This window comes from Megalobrama amblycephala, linkage group LG6 (genome assembly GCF_018812025.1).
Source record: "Megalobrama amblycephala isolate DHTTF-2021 linkage group LG6, ASM1881202v1, whole genome shotgun sequence".
NCBI classification, from domain to species: Eukaryota; Metazoa; Chordata; class Actinopteri; order Cypriniformes; family Xenocyprididae; genus Megalobrama; species Megalobrama amblycephala.
In genome coordinates this window covers 41540232-41559547 of record NC_063049.1, presented here as the reverse complement: position 1 = coordinate 41559547, position 19316 = coordinate 41540232, and the positions used below count along the sequence as shown (strand labels likewise).

At 34.3% G+C, this 19316-nt stretch overlaps 1 protein-coding gene across 7 annotated transcripts in view; it reads right to left on the bottom strand.

The window, feature by feature from the left end:
• Window positions 1-4153: 4153 nt before the first annotated feature.
• Window positions 4154-19316, bottom strand: part of cobll1b (cordon-bleu WH2 repeat protein-like 1b) — a 77027-nt gene continuing 61864 nt past the window's right edge. For 5 of the 7 annotated variants that reach the window (XM_048194664.1, XM_048194663.1, XM_048194668.1 and 2 more), the window contains 5 exons: window positions 14241-14469; window positions 11874-11950; window positions 9487-10844; window positions 4675-4815; window positions 4156-4512 (listed from right to left, as the gene is read on the bottom strand). In XM_048194664.1, the coding sequence (XP_048050621.1) occupies window positions 4438-4512; window positions 4675-4815; window positions 9487-10844; window positions 11874-11950; window positions 14241-14469 (1880 nt within the window). In that variant the 3' untranslated portion in view covers window positions 4156-4437. Of the gene's footprint in view, window positions 4513-4674; window positions 4816-9486; window positions 10845-11873; window positions 11951-14240; window positions 14470-19316 lie in introns of all 7 variants that reach the window. The other 2 variants (XM_048194669.1, XM_048194670.1) reach the window with 2 other exon arrangements.

The window sequence follows — 19316 nt, the reverse complement described above, 5'->3', positions numbered from 1 at the left end:
TAGCAAGAAAGAAAAGGGAAAATTAAAATAAAATAAAAATAAAGCAATGAAAATGTGAAAAAAGAAAGTTGAAGGAAAGGCAAGTGAGATTAAAAAAAGCAAGAAAAAAGGAAAAAATGTACATGCACATAAAAGAATTAAAGATGAAGAAAATGCAAGAAAAGAAAGATGAAAATTTACAAGACGGAAAATGCAAGGTATGAAAACGGGGAAAAAGCAAGATGAAGTAAACGCAAGAAAGATTCAAAAAGCAAGAAAGAACAGAAAAAAATAACATGCAGCTAAAAGAATGAAAGACAAAGAAAATGCAAGAAAAGAGATGAAAACGATGAAGAAAAGGCAAGTGAGATTAAGAAAAAGCAATAGAAAAAGAAAAAATGTACATGCACATAAAAGAATGAAAGATGAATGAAAATGCAAGAAGAGAAAGATGAAAAACTGGTTAGGTCAAGAAAATTAAAAAAGAAAGATAAAGAATATAAAGAACATGTAGATCTATGAACCAAATAAAAATAAAAAAGAAAACGGGAAAATTACTGAGAAAGAAAGAAAGAAAGAAAGAAAGAAAGAAAGAAAGAAAGGTAAGCTGAGGAAAATGCAAGAAAGAAAAGGAAAAAAATAACATGCAGTTAAAAGCAGTTTTAAAAATAAAACACCACGAGAAAAAAAAGAGTAAAAAATGCAAAAGAAAAAGAGAAAATAATAAGGATAAAGATGAACATGCAGCTAAAATAATGAAAGATGAAGGAAATACAAGGAAAGAAAAAAACACAAGAAAAAGACACCACAAGAAAAAGGGTATTAAAAATGCAAAAAAGAGGGAAAAAAAGAGGAAAAAACAAGAAAGAAAAAAATAAAGAACATGCAACTAAAATAATGAAAGATGAAGAAAATGTCAGAAAAGATAAACTGAAAAAAAAATGGTTTGGTCCAATGTGCAGATCTGAAAAAAGAAAGAAAGATTAAGAAAGAAAGAAAGAAAGAAAGAAAGAAAGAAAGAAAGAAAGAAAGAAAATGTGTTTTTGTGCGTGTCCCTTTAAATGCAAATGAACTGCTGCCCCCGACCCCCTTTCCAGAAGAGGGCGGAGCTTTAACAGCTCAACAACAACAAAGCTGGAGAATCTCACGCAGCCAAAATGAGGATTGTCAGTAACGGTGTTCAGCCTTACAGGTGCTGGTCATATAATTAGAATATCATCAAAAAGTTGATTTATTTCACTAATTCCATTCAAAAAGTGAAACTTGTATATTATATTCATTCATTACACACAGACTGATATATTTCAAATGTTTATTTCTTTTAATTTTGATGATTATTGCTGACATTACATTTGCCTGAATTACTGCAGCAATGCGGCGTGGCATGGAGTCGATCAGTCTGTGGCACTGCTCAGGTGTTATGAGAGCCCAGGTTGCTCTGATAGTGGCCTTCAGCTCTTCTGCATTGTTGGGTCTGGCATATCACATCTTCCTCTTCACAATACCCCTTAGATTTTCTATGGGGTTAAGGTCAGGTGAGTTTGCTGGCCAATTAAGAACAGGGATACCATGGTCCTTAAACCAGGTACTGGTAGCTTTGGCACTGTGTGCAGGTGCCAAGTCCTGTTGGAAAATGAAATCTGCATCTCCATAAAGTTGGTCAGCAGCAGGAACCATGAAGTGCTCTAAAACTTCCTGGTATACGGCTGCGTTGACCTTGGACCTCAGAAAACACAGTGGACCAACACCAGCAGATGACATGGCACCCCAAACCACACTGACTGTGGAAACTTTACACTGGACCTCAAGCAACGTGGATTGTGTGCCTCTCCTCTCTTCCTCCAGACTCTGGGACCCTGATTTCCAAAGGAAATGCAAAATTTACTTTCATCAGAAACATAACTTTGGACCACTCAGCAGCAGTCCTGTCCTTTTTGTCTTTAGCCGCTGAAACCCATGTCTTGCATACGTCTGTGTGTAGTGGTTCTTGAAGCACTGACACAGAGCTCTGTGAACAGCCAGCCTCTTTTGTGTCTTGCCCTCCTTGTGAAAGGTGTCAATGGTTGTCTTTTGGACAACTGTCAAGTCAGCAGTCTTCCCCATGATTGTGTAGCCTACAGAACTAGACCGAGAGACCATTTTAAGGCCTTTGCAGGTGTTTTGAGTTAATTAGCTGATTAGAGTGTGGCACCAGGTGTCTTCAATATTGAACCTTTTCACAATATTCTAATTTTCTGAGATACTGAATTTGGGATTTTCCTTAGTTGTCAGTTATAATCATCAAAATTACAAGAAATAAACATTTGAAATATATCAGTCTGTGTGTAATGAATGAATATAATATACAAGTTTCACTTTTTGAATGGAATTAGTGAAATAAATCAACTTTTTAATGAACTTTTTGGAGTTGATTAAACTCATTGATTAGCATGTGCCTTCATGCTAATCTTTTGTGCAAAACCCGTATGGACGCCCACTATACATTAGCGTATGTATAAAGAGCCTGATGTAGCTCCTGATGGAAAAGACTCACATTCTGAATGGCATGTGTTCCTCAATACTGCTGCATTAAACCTTTATTAATGAGAAATTGACAATTTCCTCCACTGAATAGAGCAGAAGAGAATCCTTAAACACAACACTAAAGTACTTCATTCTTACACGAATGTCTCTGCGCCTTTAAAACAGCAGAATGACACATAAATAAATAAAAGTGACAGAGTCAAGTCAGTGTCAGATTGCAGTAATTGATCATTGTAAGTAAACACAACTACTTTAGTGGCTGAAATAAGACATCACACCTTGACAACCTATCAGCTTCAAAAACAGATAAAAAATAACACAATCAGAGGATGCACACTTTAAAAGTCAGTTATACTTTAATACAGAAAAGAGAGGAGAGTTGAATTCAAATAATACAGCAGTATTCTCCTCAGATTGAATGAAAAGCCCAGTGTTTTCTGTCTTGGCAACAGCTTTGATTAACAATTCTTTTTTGTGGGATCCAGAAATCTGTTCAATGTCATAACATTAATATAATATAATTGCAGCCCATAATTAACGACACACTCTGTACTAATGTTTGGCAAGGGATTAAGGTGTGACTGAAGAAGCTTCAGTACCATTTTTATCGTCTAATAAGTACATAAATCAAATCTATACCTAATAATTTAAACAAAATTAGGCCTTGAAATAAATCAGAGCATTTTCTTTCTCATATATGCCTATTTACAAATTTCATAATGTAATTCATACAACAAAAAACAACCCAAAAAAGCATTTTCAATATATGATAACATTATTAGGATCTGTTACATTTATTGAGAGGCGAAAAAGTGTAACAGATATTAAGGAAAAACCTCTCATGAATTGTCTGTCCATCTGTAGAATAAATTAAAAGAAATCCACAACTATAGTTCGTCTCCATGCTATTTGTACAATCATAATTCTTTTTTTTATTAAAAGAATAATTCGCTCAAAAAAACGGAAAAAAAAATCCTTTTTGTCCTTTTAGGAGCTTGAGAGAAATATGGTCACTATTAACTGTTTATGTACTGTATATATATATATATATATATATATATATATATATATATATATATATATATATATATATATATATATATATATATATATATATATATATATAAGTAGCGCTGTCGAATGATTTATCACGATTAATCGCATCCAAAGTAAAAGTTTGTTTACATAATGTGTACTGTGTATATTTATTATGTATATATAAATACACACACACGTAAATATTTTATATATATATATATATATATATATATATATATAAAAAATTTATATTATATATACATATAAATATTTTATATATAAATATAATATATTTTGTTAAATATATACATGCTGTACAGTGTATATTTACATACACACATGCATGTATATATTTAACAAAATATTATTTTTATATAAAATATTTATATTTATTTATACATGCTGTACTGTGTATATTGATGATGTATATATATATATATATATATATATATATATATATATATATATATATAATTTTATTTATTTAATAATTATATACACATTATGTAAACACAAACTTTTATTTTGGATGCTATTAATTGTGATTAATCATTTGATAGCAGTAATATATATATATATATATATATATATATATATATATATATATATATATATATATATATATATATATATATATATATATAAAAACTGCTGTGTGAAGAAAAAAAAAAAGGGAAAGAAAAAAATTGAATGATAAGCACTGTAGAGGTGAAGACTGCGCTCTACACAGTTCTGACCAGGTCCAGATAAAATGTCCTGAAAGTCTTCTGATTTGTGAGACACCTAAAAATCATGATTTCTAATTAAAAAAAAATTATAATTCTGAAGACAAGATGATTCTCATGACCTGCAGAATGTCTGAGAATGAGTGACGCTCATGAAGCATGTGGGAATGCTTCATTCTTCCGCTGAATAAAAGACTTCCGATATTCCCATCAACATGGGAGACGGAGCTAAAGATGCTTCAGACCCCTGTGGGAAAAACAAACAAGCTTTACAAACCTTTATAAATGATTCATCATGGATTGTCAGCTATTGATGGAGTGTTAAAGGAGCTTTAAAATGAAGGTTATTGTATTATGAGGGTTTCTGTGTGGTTCAGTGATGGTTAGATCTAGAGTTAGATTCACTCACTGGTGACGGTTGAGTATTTCCAATCTTACATGTTCCCATGCCTCCGTCTCGGGCGGAGCTCGGCTCTGGGTCTCCACGGCCTGCTGTTTGTGATGGGGCCTCTCTGGATCGCTCTGTGCATCCTTCGCCATTGTCTGTCACCTGTGCTCCACAGGGGAGAAGAAAACACACAATACACACTGAGGATGATGCGCACTAGGCAGGCACAGGGTCCAAGAAAAGAGACACTGCTGGTTCTGTGTCACACGCATAAATCACAGGAAGAAGACACAGGATAGAGTGTCTCACTGTACTCCCACAGACAGACACTCACACATACATTAGAAGAACTACACTCACTCTCACACACACACACACACACATGTGCATAAAATGATGCATATACACTCATTAGTGTAAATATACACTAGTTTGACAATTTTGAGGGCAATATAGCTGTAAAAATGATTATATTATTAATATTGTTATTGTTAACATTAACAACAGTTTAACTAAATATGATTCTAAAATACACAAATTTAAAATGGATTTTTAAAAAAATAAATTACACTACTTTTCCAAAGTTCAGAGTCAGACAGATTTTTAAAGATGTTTTTGAAAGAAGTCTCTTATGCTCAAGGCTCCAATTATTTAATAAAAAATACAGTAAAAACAGTAATATTGTGAAATATTATTACAATTCAAAATAACCATTTTCTATTTGAATATATTTTCAAATGTAATTTATTCCTGTGATCAAAGCTGAATTTTCAGCATCATTACTCCAGTCTTCAGTGTCACATGATCCTTCAGAAATGTATCAATTAAATATTAATTTATTATTAATATAGAAAATGTGATAATTTAAATGATTTATTTAAAATATGTATATATATATATATATATATATATATATATATATATATATACAGTACAGTCCAAAGGTTTGGAACCACTAAGATTTTTAATGGTTTTAAAAGAAGTTTGTCTGCTCACCAAGGCTATATTTATTTAATTAAAAATACAGTAAAAACAGTAATATTGTGAAATATTATTACAATTTAAAATAACTGTTTTCTATTTGAATATATTTCACAAAGTAATTTATTCCTGTGATGGCAAAGCTGAATTTTCAGCATCATTACTCCAGTCTTCAGTGTCACATGATCCTTCAGAAATCATTCTAATATGATGATCTGCTGCTCAAGAAACATTTAATGTGTACAATTGTACAAAATATTTGTGTACAATATTTTTTTTTTCAGGATTATTTGATGAATAGAAAGTTCAAAAGAACAGTGTTTATCTGAAATCTAATCTTTTGTAACATTATAAATGTCTTTACTGCCACTTTTGATTGATTTAATGCATCCTTGCTGAATAAAAGTATTCATTTCTTTAATTTCTTTTCAAAAAAAATAAAAATAAAAATTCTTACTGACCCCAAACTTTTGAACGGTAGTGTATAATGCTACAGAAGCTTTGTATTTCAGATAAATGCTGTTCTTTTGAACTTTCTATTCATCAAGGAATCCTGAAAAAAAAGTACACAACTGTTTTCAACATTGAAAATAATCATAAATGTTTATTGAGCAGCAATCAGCATATTAGAATGATTTCTGAAGGATCATGTGACACTGAAGACTTGAGTAATGATGCTGAAAATTCAGCTTTGCATCACAGGAATAAATTACTTTGTCAAATATATTTAAATAGTACACAGTTATTTTAAATTGTAATAATATTTCACAATATTACTGTTTTTTACTGTATTGTTAATTAAATAAATGTAGCCTTGGTGAGCAGACGAAACTTCTTTTATAAACATTAAAAAATCTTAGTGGTTCCAAACTTTTGGACTGTACTGTATACACACACACACACACACACACACACACACACACACACACACACACACACACACACACACACACACACGACTCCAAACTTTTGAATGGTAATGTACAAAGTAAATTAAATATATTAGTACATTTAAATAATCAAGGCACAATTTTTCACTATATGAACACAAGGACGAACAATATTTGATAATTTTCATTTATATGCAGCAATATAACAACACATTTGTTGCGTCCCAAATGACGCACTATACACTATGCACTTATACTCTATGTACTTATGCACTATGTACTCATCTGTGTAGTGTGTTATTTTGTCATTCAACATCAGAGTCTATTAGCCCCTTTTCCCCTCCAATACGTAATTAAAGCTGCGACAGTTGAGCGCATGAAGTGTCCAACATTCCACACTTCATTTTTTTCCGTTAATTTAGTGCATCATCCGGGCATTTAAGGTGCAATTTTTCTTTTTGGAGTTTACAGTGTGAACGCACTACTCGCACTATTTATACTTAAAAACATCATAGAATAGTGAATAAGTACGCACCTATTGTCATTAACAGCATTATTTACATACACCATCAGTCAAAAGTTTAGACACACTTGACTGAATCTTCTCATAAATGTTTCACATGATTTAAAAAATAAGCACACAAAAGCTTCTACTCGAGACTGTTTTGACGGTACCGAGGGCCAAACATACATTGTGTACGCTGACAGCACACACACAGGGCTCTGCATCACTAAACACGCTCACAGTTGACCCCGGTGACATGACAACAAAGACGAGTAGACAGGTCAATCCGGGACATAGATTAATGAGCCATGTGCGTCAGTACATTGAGTGCACACACAGCCATTACAATGAGAGTCATCCAACTCCCAATATTAATTTACCAGCACCGGTTTGAACTGGGTGTATTTCACAATAGATTATTTACTTACACAACAACTGTAATACAATGAGGCTACAAAAGGTGAGCCAAGTATTGATAGCAGCACCCAGAAGACCTTTCAGGTCCGGGCTCCACCCGCACGGTATTCTCCCATCTCACTGCACGGTTCATACATGCCATGTGTCCGGTTTTGAGTGAACCTTATCAAATCTGTCAGACTCGTGACATGACCAAATCTTACACCCAAGTCCAGTTACAAATATGCAAATATGCCAATATGGGGCCTCATTTTTAATTTTGCAATTTGTTACGGTGACATTTTGGGTAGTACCTTCAAGTAATCTGATTGGCTATTGCATCAGCACAGAAAACAGTAAGTGTTTTTGCTTTAAAAACAAAACAAAAAAATAAAACAGGTAACTGAAATAAACATTTATGTATGTTATATTTTTGACTCATAAATGCAATTCTCCATACTACAAGATGCTGAAAAACCAGCAAAATGAAATGCAACAGCAAAAAATGTCTATCTAATGCATGTCCAAATAGACCAATAACTTAAAAAAAACAGCACAAACAGAACTTGTTCAAAGATTCTGCTCTGGATTACAGTAATGAGAATCTATTGAAAAGCACAACTGAGAATTAAAGGAAAAACAAATCAAAAAGTACACATTCAAATGCATTATAGCATTGGAGTCTGGATAGTCTGGATGAAAAAAACACCTCCAATTGTCATGAAAAAATATATTTTCAAAGCATTGTAAAATGTAAAAAAGAAAAATAATAATAGTAATAAATTAAAAAAATAATAATATTTGTTTTGTTAAAGTATGCAATAAAAATATATTTTCTTAAAATAATTATGAAAACAATACATTTTCAATGCAAAAACAGGTTCATTTTTTTTTTTTACAATTTATAATAAAAATGTTTGTTTCCCTAAAATATAATAATAATAATAATAATAATAATAATAAATAATAATAATAATAATAATAATTCAAAAATTATTATCGAAAAGATTCACATAAAAAACAACAAACTGTTAATGTGACCTGGACATATTTTAAAAATAGTTTTTGTTAAAATATATAATAAAAATGTTTGTTTCCCTAAAATATAATAATAATAATAATAATAATAATAATAATAATAATAATTGAAAAATTATTATCGAAAAGATTCACATAAAAAACAACAAGCTGTTAATGTGACCTGGACATATTTTAAAAATAGTTTTTGTTAAAATATATAATAAAAATGTTTGTTTCCCTAAAATATAATAATAATAATAATAATAATAATAAAAATAATAATAATAATAATAATAATTCAAAAATTATTATCTAAAAGATTCACCCAAAAACCAACAAGCTGTTAATGTGACCTGGACATATTTTAAAAATAGTCTTTGTTAAAATACATAATAAAAATGTTTGTTTTGCTAAAATATAATAATAATAATAATAATAATAATAATAATAATAATTCAAAAATTATTATCGAAAAGATTCACCCAAAAACCAACAAACTGTTAATGTGACCTGGACATATTTTAAAAATAGTTTTTGTTAAAATATAATAAAAATGTTTGTTTCCCTAAAATAATAATAATAATAATAATAATAATAATAATAATAATAATAATTCAAAAATTATTATCGAAAAGATTCACCCAAAAACCAACAAACTGTTAATGTGACCTGGACATATTTTAAAAATAGTTTTTGTTAAAAATATAATAAAAATGTTTGTTTCCCTAAAATATAATAATAATAATAATAATAATAATAATAATAATAATTCAAAAATTATTATCGAAAAGATTCACCCAAAAACCAACAAGCTGTTAATGTGACCTGGACATATTTTAAAAATAGTTTTTGTTAAAATATATAATAAAAATGTTTGTTTCCCTAAAATATAATAATAATAATAATAATAATAATAATAATAATAGTTCAAAAAATATCATCCAAAAGATTCACCCAAAAACCAACAAATTGGAGATGTGACCTGCACATATTTTTGCAAGATTTGGTCAAAAAAAGGCAGTTTGACCAGGTTGTACTCACAGTGTTTGTCGGCGACTCTGGCGATTCTGTAATGGATGTCTGTGCTGTGAGAGGCTGTGTGCGTGGTGACTGCCCCAGGGGATGATGGGAAAGAGACTGGGACCTCTTCACGGCAGAGGACACGGCCTGAGCGAAGCGAGAGGGTGTTGAGGGCGAGTACGGTTTGGGCGCTGCAAAGCTTCTCAACTTCTCCAAACTCAGTGAAGGCGTGGGGTTCGTGGGAAGACTCTTCTGATGGGGCAGAAAGGACAACGGTGGAAATCTAGAAGATTCAGGCCGCGGTCCGTCTACCTCTGCATTCTGAGGTAGAGGTTTATCACTCGCTCTTGCATTTTCCTCATCTTCCCATTGGACTGGTGGTGGTGGAGGAGGGAAGTTGTCCAGCGGAGGAAATGTTTCTGACTTCGGGCTGCTTATGGCTTCTTTTGGACGGGTTGCAGGACTGCTACAGCTGCTACTGCTGCTGCTGCTACTGCCGACGCTCGCTCGCCGTACGACCGCAGAGGATACGTAATCCCCGGGGGTTCGCTTGTGCTGCGGCAGGCGGAAAGATGCTGGTTTGGGTCTTGTTGCGGGTGGAACTTTCTTGTCTTTGACAATGGATTCGGTTCCTTCTTCTACAGGGGACGAAGCGGTCGCTGGAGGTGACATACAAGGACTAGTTTGCGCAAAGACGTCCTGATGGCCATTAAGAGCAACTGTGCCATTAGAGACAGACTTTGCTTCGCTTTTGCAGTCCACATTAGGCTCCAGAGTCAACTCGACCTCAAAGAAACGGAGCTTTTCTAGAGACTTCTGAGGCACGATGGTGTAGGTGGTCATGCCCACTTTGGGGATGTATTCACGGGTGAGCTCATTAGACGGTTTGGGTTTGGGTTCGGCATCTACAATATACTGTACGCTTCCTGCTTTAGAGGCTGCTGTAGATGTCAAGTCCTTCGATGGTTGGATCGCAGGTGATTGTGGTTCAGGGACGTGCAGCTCTTCTGTGGAGGTGGCTATGTCTCTCTTTAGTCCCGCTGGGGACGTGGACGGGGCCGTTGCGGGCTCAGTGCATAAGCTCGATGGCTCTTTAGAGGGTTTCTGGGGTTCTGCCTGCATTTGTGTCTGGGTGTGAGTGGAGATGACTGTATTAGGGATAGTTTCAGGGATCTGGTCCTCAGAGCGAGATGAACGGCTGGGCTCAGGGGAAGCCACGACCGTATCGGGATCAAAGAAAGTCTGGATGCCGCATTCGGATGTTTGAAGCGTGTTGATCAAAGATGCAGGCTTCTCAGTGGTGCTCACAGAAACCTCTTCCAGAACAGGGACACTTTCAGATGGCTGGATCGCCTCTTCTGTCTTTTCCACCAGGGGCTCTACAGAAAGAGAAAACAAAGTCATGCATCGAAGCCTTTCATTTTGTCACTAGTTTTACTGGGATTTATAGCCCATTCCACATCAAACAATGCTTTCTTATGACTTTTTTATATGGATCATGTCATGAGGAATCAAATGTTCCTGAGAATTACTGAGTTTATTCTACTACTGTAAATTTCAAAACTCAAAACTTCAGTCCAACCAGAGCATTTATTGAAATTAAGATGAAAAAAATGATTCATTCTGAATTTAAAATTGCATAAAGTACACTAAAGCAGTGGTTCCCAAAATTTTTAGAGTGACGTATCCCATGAGGCATTTAACATCTCTTCCACTTAGATTGCAGTCACACCTTTTCCATTAAGGGACAATATTTGCCCCATTAAATTGATTTTCCAGTGCATTTTTTTTACCTTTATAAAATAAATAATGGTTGAAATAAAAAATGTTCAATAGAGAAATATGCAATGATGGTAAAAACGAAGTGATACTTTTTAAATATGAAACTAAAACTGCCATTAGGTGGCAGTAAGTCACTGTCTTAATGAGTGAGTCATCGAGTCATTCAGTCATTTATGAGTGTTTCATTGAATCACTGACACTCATGATTCGTTCACTTTTGTTGGAACTATTATTTTGTTGCAAAAAAGAGCAAAAATACTGCATTTAAAATGTATATAACTTAATATTACACTTTTGTTTGCTGAACTGTGACATTATAAAATCAATGTCACATTTGCAATCATGTGGATATTTGGGAAAAATGTATTCTTGCTCATATAATATATTATCAACATTAAAAACCAGAACTCACAAGGGGTATTGGATGTCATGTATTTGACCTTTTATGGCATTTTTCCTGTTATAAATGCTCAGTTTAAATGTTATTTTAAGGTGGGGTATAATTAAATGAACAGCAAATCTTTTGCATTTTGTTTGTGTAGCACCTCTGTCACCTCTCGAACCCAGTTTGGGAACCACTGCACTAAAGCAAAACATTGAGTAAAATCTGAGGTGTTGAAGCTTACCTTTCTCTTCTGGCAAGATATGAGAGCTTGCTGCCTGCTCCGACTTCATCTCTCTATTCACTGTGCCTTCAGCTACTCTGTCAAGGGTAAAAACCATGTAATGTTTAAAATACATTTAATGAAATAAATGAACTACAATTCGATACAATTCAATCGGGTGTAACGATACATTGTTATATTGAGATATCACGATATAAAAATGTGACGATATGTATCGCTGATGTAAACGATATGATTCACGATACAGTTAGTTTTATCCAAGGCTCAGCTTACTGTATTTATAAGGTATAATTCACCCAAAAATGTAATCCTGAGAGATTTCTGTCCCACCAATTAAATCCCATTCCTCTGAAACTTAAAAGATCCAAAAATGTCATAAAGGCATCAAAAAAATATTCAATCGAGTGGTCTAATTCAAATCCAAGTCTTCTGAGGGGAAACAATGGCTTTATATGATGAACAGATTCACACCACGCATATACTGTAGTAAACACGGACATTCAAATGCTTGCATGACGCAAAAAAACAACAGTAAATGCAGAATGTAAATTTTTGGATGAACTAACCATTTACAGTTTGGGAATATTCATTCTGACACGCTTTCTTGTGATAAGAACTGTGATTGATTGCGTTGATCATCTGAAGTGTGATCAGCAAAGATTTCAGCACAAACATCATTTAAATCACCTCATCACATTTAGTTTTAATAGTATGACTGTTCAAAACATTTTAGATGGTTCATTTTTAAATGTATAGCGCATTAAAAGCAGGAGATGCGGGACAGGAGAGTCTGTGGCTGTGTAAAAGAGATCCAACGAATGCCTGCATTGAAAGCGGGAGTACTGCGCGAGGAAAAAATAAAGTTTACAGAGTTTCAGTGACATTACTACATTAAACTACTATATATAGTGTTGAATATACTTGGGGAATATTTGTGGGTCATGATAATAAAATATTATTATTATTATTATTATTATTATTATTATTATTTTAATAATGCACTCAAAAAAATTGGGTTGTTTAAACCCAGCAATTGGGTTGTTTTAACCCAGCGGTTGGGTTAAATGTTTGCCCGTCATGCTGGGTAGTTTTATTTAACCCAACTATTGTTTAAAAATGACTATATGTCTTGCTTAAAATGAACCAAAATAGGTCAGAAATTAAAAATCAGACACATAATTGCTTATTACTGTTGCCTCTAGTAATGTAATAAATGTTTATTGTTTAATTATTATTCAAATATATATATTTTTTTTTATAAAAAAAAAAAAAAAAACATTGTTAAATGTAGCTGTGTGGTTGACTGATTATTTTCCTAAATTTAAAATAGTTTGCATTGACATTGTTTGTTATTGTGATTCTTTGATACGCCTAAAGTTCAAATTTGGCCCTAATCCTAAATTAGGGAATAAAGGGTTAAAATTGAAAAAGTGGATATTTTGGTGTTCAGTGAACTTATAGCAGTAATTTAATGCATAGTTCTTGGGTTCTTGGGTTCTCCAGGGTTAAACTTATTAATAAATGTTCATTTCCAACATATTTTACCAACACATTTAATCCACCGCTGGGTTAAATCAACCCAATTGCTGGATTTGTCCATTTTTAAACCAACTTTTTTTATAACCCAGCATTTTTTAGAGTGTAATAAAGTAATAATAGTAAGAAAAACCCTCTCTTCTTTATTTTGGCTTAAAATATCATGATAGAATCATATTGTGAGTTCAGTATCACGATTTGTATTGAATTGTGACATGAAACATCCCTAATTTACATATACTAAAATAGTTGGGATGAAAATGGACAAACCCAGTGATTGGGTTGTTTTAACCCAGCAATTGGGTTAAATGTTTGCCCACCCTGCTGGGAAATTTATTTAACTAAACTATTGTTTAAATTACTATATGGCTGACTTAAAATGGACACAAAATGGGTTGCAAATCAGACACATTATTACTAGAGGCAACAATAATAATCTAAAGGTGAACATTTATTAATAAGCAATTTAATACATGTTTATTGTTTAATTAAACATAATAAATGTTAATTTCCAACATACTTTGGGTTCATTTCAAGCAAGCAATACAGTAATTTTTAAATAATAGTTGGGTTAAAACAACCCAATTGCTGGGTTTGTCCATTTTCAACCCAACTTGGGTTGTTTTCAACCTAGCATTTTTGAGAGTGTACATTTATAAAAACGAACCTAAATCTACTTTAATGAAAGGATCTCTAGCTTTCTTTGGCTGATTGCAAGGCTGTTCTTTTTAGGTGCCGTTACAGTGTTCTGACTGGTTGCTGGTCTCAGATTTTTAACCTGCCACTGAATATAAATGAACACACTGTGCAATTAGCTACTCCTGTACATACTCTGCATCTGTGGACAGGTCACATGATGGATTGTCTCTGGCCGTCCCACTGTCCAGAATCTCCGAATCCTGAGAAGGAGACGCTGTCCCAGCTCGGCCTGAGTCCAGAGAGATGTCTGCTGACAGGTTGAGGCTGCTGTCGTCCTCCAGGTGCTCCTCCTCCACGGTGCCTGTCACATTCACTTCTTCCTGTTCCTTGATCTCCTCCAGAGGAGACTCCAACACTGGTTCTGCAGTGTAAAATCATGAGAAATGCTTAAATATTACAAAGAGCAACCCAAAAACCTCTTCACTGTATCCCCAAGCAGCACTGAAGCAGGGATTTCCACATCAAAATGAAGTGACGCCCATTCTCATGAAGGAGCAGCTGATAGAGAGAGATGTGGCATATCCAGTGTTAATATGGATCCTCTGCTCCTCAGACTGAGCGAGTGCCGTTAATTAAGACGTCTCACTTCTCTCGCCTGATTCAGCTCTTCAATCGACCTCTCTGGAGACCAGCGAGATGGAGAGAGCTGTCTCTGTGATCTCTCCCAGACATTCAGATTCAAAGCCTTCTGTAGCTGCTCTTCTACATTCGGAGCTCTTTTTTATGTGTTTCTGGCCCTTTATATATTTATTTTCTTTCTCAGTCATTAGAACTTTTGACTGTAAGCATAAAGAGTACAGCGTTCACCAGCCAATCAGTGTTGACTTGACCCTGCATTTGGGGAAAGCCTTGTGAAACTCAGCAAAAGTTGCAAATACACTTAAGAAACACAACTAAGTGAACGATCCCTGCTGGGTCTCGGGAGGCCGTCTTTGTATAGTTTTTATAGTTGTAAAAGTCTGCCTGCCTGATTTCGGTCCTTGATTAGACAGCACTCGCACTCCTGATCTAGCTCTTTACTTCATGGCAGACCCACATTTAACAAAACTGTGTATTTTTATGAGTGCTTTCAGAGAGAAGTTTTGTCTAAAGACGTACACCCCATCAACACTGCTTGAGCGACATGCTGAACACTTAAAATCAACAAAGCTTCATAGCAGAAGAACAGGGCTGCTTTTGTTGCATTGTTCCAGTGTGAAAACTGATGAAAGATTACATTTGTTTCATGGGTCAGAAAATAGAATGAAGCACCAAGTCATTTTGATCTTTTAAAAATACAAAATCAACCGAATATAACTGATCTGAACAACTGATTTACATAAAAAATTAAGTTTTATTACTATTTCTACTATGTCCTATTTTCTTGTAGAGGACTGCACAGTCTTTGATAAACTGAATTAAAATGAATACATTATGCAAAACCTGAATCCCACCATTGATGTAATAAGAAACAATGAACACTAATGAAGAGAAAAGTGATTAAAAGACTATCTGCATAGTCATATGCTCCCTTACTGAAGGACGGACAGACGGACAGATGCATAGACAGATAGTACGATAGAATGATAGACAAAACGAGAGACTGACAGATAGATGGATGGATGGATAAACGGACGGATAGTATGATAGAATGAAAGAACGACGGATGGATACATGGATGTATGGATGGAATGATAGAGTGATATATAGAAGGATGGATGGATGGATGGATGGATAAACGGACAGACGGATAGATAGTACAATAGAATGATAGATAGAACAACAGATGGATGGATAGAATGATAGATAGTGTGATGGACAGATGGATGGATAAACGTACGGATAGATAGATAGATAGATAGATAGATAGATAGATAGATAGATAGATAGATAGATAGATAGATAGATAGATAGATGGACGGATAGATAGTATGATATAATGATAGATAGAATGACAGATGGATGGATGGATAGAATGATAGAGTGATAGATAGAAGGATGGATGATAGATAAACGGATGGACAGATAGATAGTATGATAGAATGATAGAAAGAATGACAGGTGGATGGATGAATGGATGGACAGATGGATAGACAGACAGATAGAACGATAGAATGATAGATAGAACGATAGAACGATAGATAGATAGATAGATAGATAGATAGATAGATAGATAGACAGATGATGGATAGAATGATGGATGGATGGATGGATGGATGGATGGATGGATGGATAAATGTACAGATAGATAGATAGACATGGATGGATGGATAGATAGTATGATATAATGATAGATAGAATGACAGATGGATGGATGGATAGAATGATAGAGTGATAGATAGAAGGATGGATGGATAGATAAACGGATGGACGGATGGACAGAGAGACAGATAGATAGATAGATAGATAGAACAACAGATGATGGATAGAATGATGGATGGATGGATGGATAGATAAACGGATGGATGATAGATAGTACAATAGAATGATAGAACAACAGATGGATGGATGATGGATGGATGGATGGATAAATGTACAGATAGATAGATAGATGGACGGATAGATAGTATGATATAATGATAGATAGAATGACAGATGGATGGATGGATAGAATGATAGAGTGATAGATAGAAGGATGGATGATAGATAAACGGATGGACAGATAGATAGTATGATAGAATGATAGAAAGAATGACAGGTGGATGGATGAATGGATGGACGGATGGATAGACAGACAGATAGAACGATAGAACGATAGAATGATAGATAGAACGATAGATAGATAGATAGAATGACAGATGATGGATAGAATGATGGATGGATGGATGGATGGATGGATGGATAAATGTACAGATAGATAGATAGACATGGATGGATGGATAGATAGTATGATATAATGATAGATAGAATGACAGATGGATGGATGGATAGAATGATAGAGTGATAGATAGAAGGATGGATGGATAGATAAACGGATGGACAGAGAGACAGATAGATAGATAGATAGATAGAACAACAGATGATGGATAGAATGATGGATGGATGGATGGATAGATAAACGGATGGATGATAGATAGTACAATAGAATGATAGAACAACAGATGGATGGATGGATGGATGGATGGATGGATAAATGTACAGATAGATAGATAGACATGGATGGATGGATAGATAGTATGATATAATGATAGATAGAATGACAGATGGATGGATGGATAGAATGATAGAGTGATAGATAGAAGGATGGATGGATAGATAAACGGATGGACAGAGAGACAGATAGATAGATAGAACAACAGATGATGGATAGAATGATGGATGGATGGATGGATAGATAAACGGATGGATGATAGATAGTACAATAGAATGATAGAACAACAGATGGATGGATGATGGATGGATGGATGGATAAATGTACAGATAGATAGATAGATGGACGGATAGATAGTATGATATAATGATAGATAGAATGACAGATGGATGGATGGATAGAATGATAGAGTGATAGATAGAAGGATGGATGATAGATAAACGGATGGACAGATAGATAGTATGATAGAATGATAGAAAGAATGACAGGTGGATGGATGAATGGATGGACGGATGGATAGACAGACAGATAGAACGATAGAACGATAGAATGATAGATAGAACGATAGAACAATAGATAGATAGATAGATAGATAGATAGAATGACAGATGATGGATAGAATGATGGATGGAGGGATGGATGGATGGATAAATGTACAGATAGATAAATGTACAGATAGATAGATAGACAGATGGATGGATGGATAGATAGTATGATATAATGATAGGTAGAATGACAGATGGATGGATGGATAGAATGATAGAGTGATAGATAGAAGGATGGATGGATAGATAAACGGATGGACGGATGGACAGAGAGACAGATAGATAGATAGATAGATAGATAGATAGATAGATAGATAGATAGATAGATAGATAGATAGATAGAACAACAGATGATGGATAGAATGATGGATGGATGGATGGATAGATAAATGGATGGATGGATAGATAGTACAATAGAATGATAGAACAACAGATGGATGGATGATGGATGGATGGATGGATAAATGTACAGATAGATAGATAGATAGATGGACGGATAGATAGTATGATATAATGATAGATAGAATGACAGATGGATGGATGGATAGAATGATAGAGTGATAGATAGAAGGATGGATGGATAGATAAACGGATGGACGGATAGATAGTATGATAGAATGATAGAAAGAATGACAGGTGGATGGATGAATGGATGGACGGATGGACAGACAGACAGATAGATAGATAGAACAATAGATAGAACGATAAAATGATAGAACGATAGAACGATAGATAGATAGATAGATAGATAGATAGATAGATAGATAGATAGATAGATAGATAGATAGATAGATAGATAGATAGATAGAAAGCAGACATCTCATTAACTTCAATGAGGGCTCAGAGTTTGTTATAACTCTAAACTATGATTTCATACTGTAAAATGTGTCAAAATGCAATCAGAGTCAAACACACAAGCAAACTGGAACAGAATGAGAAGCAACTGAGAACAGTTTCCACAAAAGAAATGATGTTTTAGTGGAGCTGGAGATTGCATGGGATGACAGAGAAAGACAGACGACGTGTCAAACTCATAAGCAGGCCCAGTCATAACGCTCAAACCTACTTAAATAATTGTTAGGGAGCCGCAAACATTCAATGGAATTGGAAACAGAATTGTCCAATTCCTCATGATTTCCATCCAGGGAACGTCAGGTTGAACACTTACGCAATCACGTTTGCTCACATAACACCTCTGATGAAATGTCATCGCTGTGTTTCCACCCTGGAGGAGCTCAAACACACCACAGCTGTGGCCCATTTGCAACCGTTTGCCCGTATGTGTACGAGTGTGAGAAAGAGTCTAACTAATACAGCTGCAAACATTTAACCAGGCCAGCCACCACCCAACTCACACACACACACACACACACACACACACACACACACACACACACACACACACACACACACACACACACCCCATCTGCCTTCTGAGATGAACAGATTCACATGTTAGGATGGTGCGAAGCTTTGTTAATGATACTCTAATAAACACACACACAAACATTGGGGAATTTGATTCATAGATACTTTTCAATAATTAATAAAATATATGTATATTCTCACCCTGTGTCTACCAATATTTTTCCC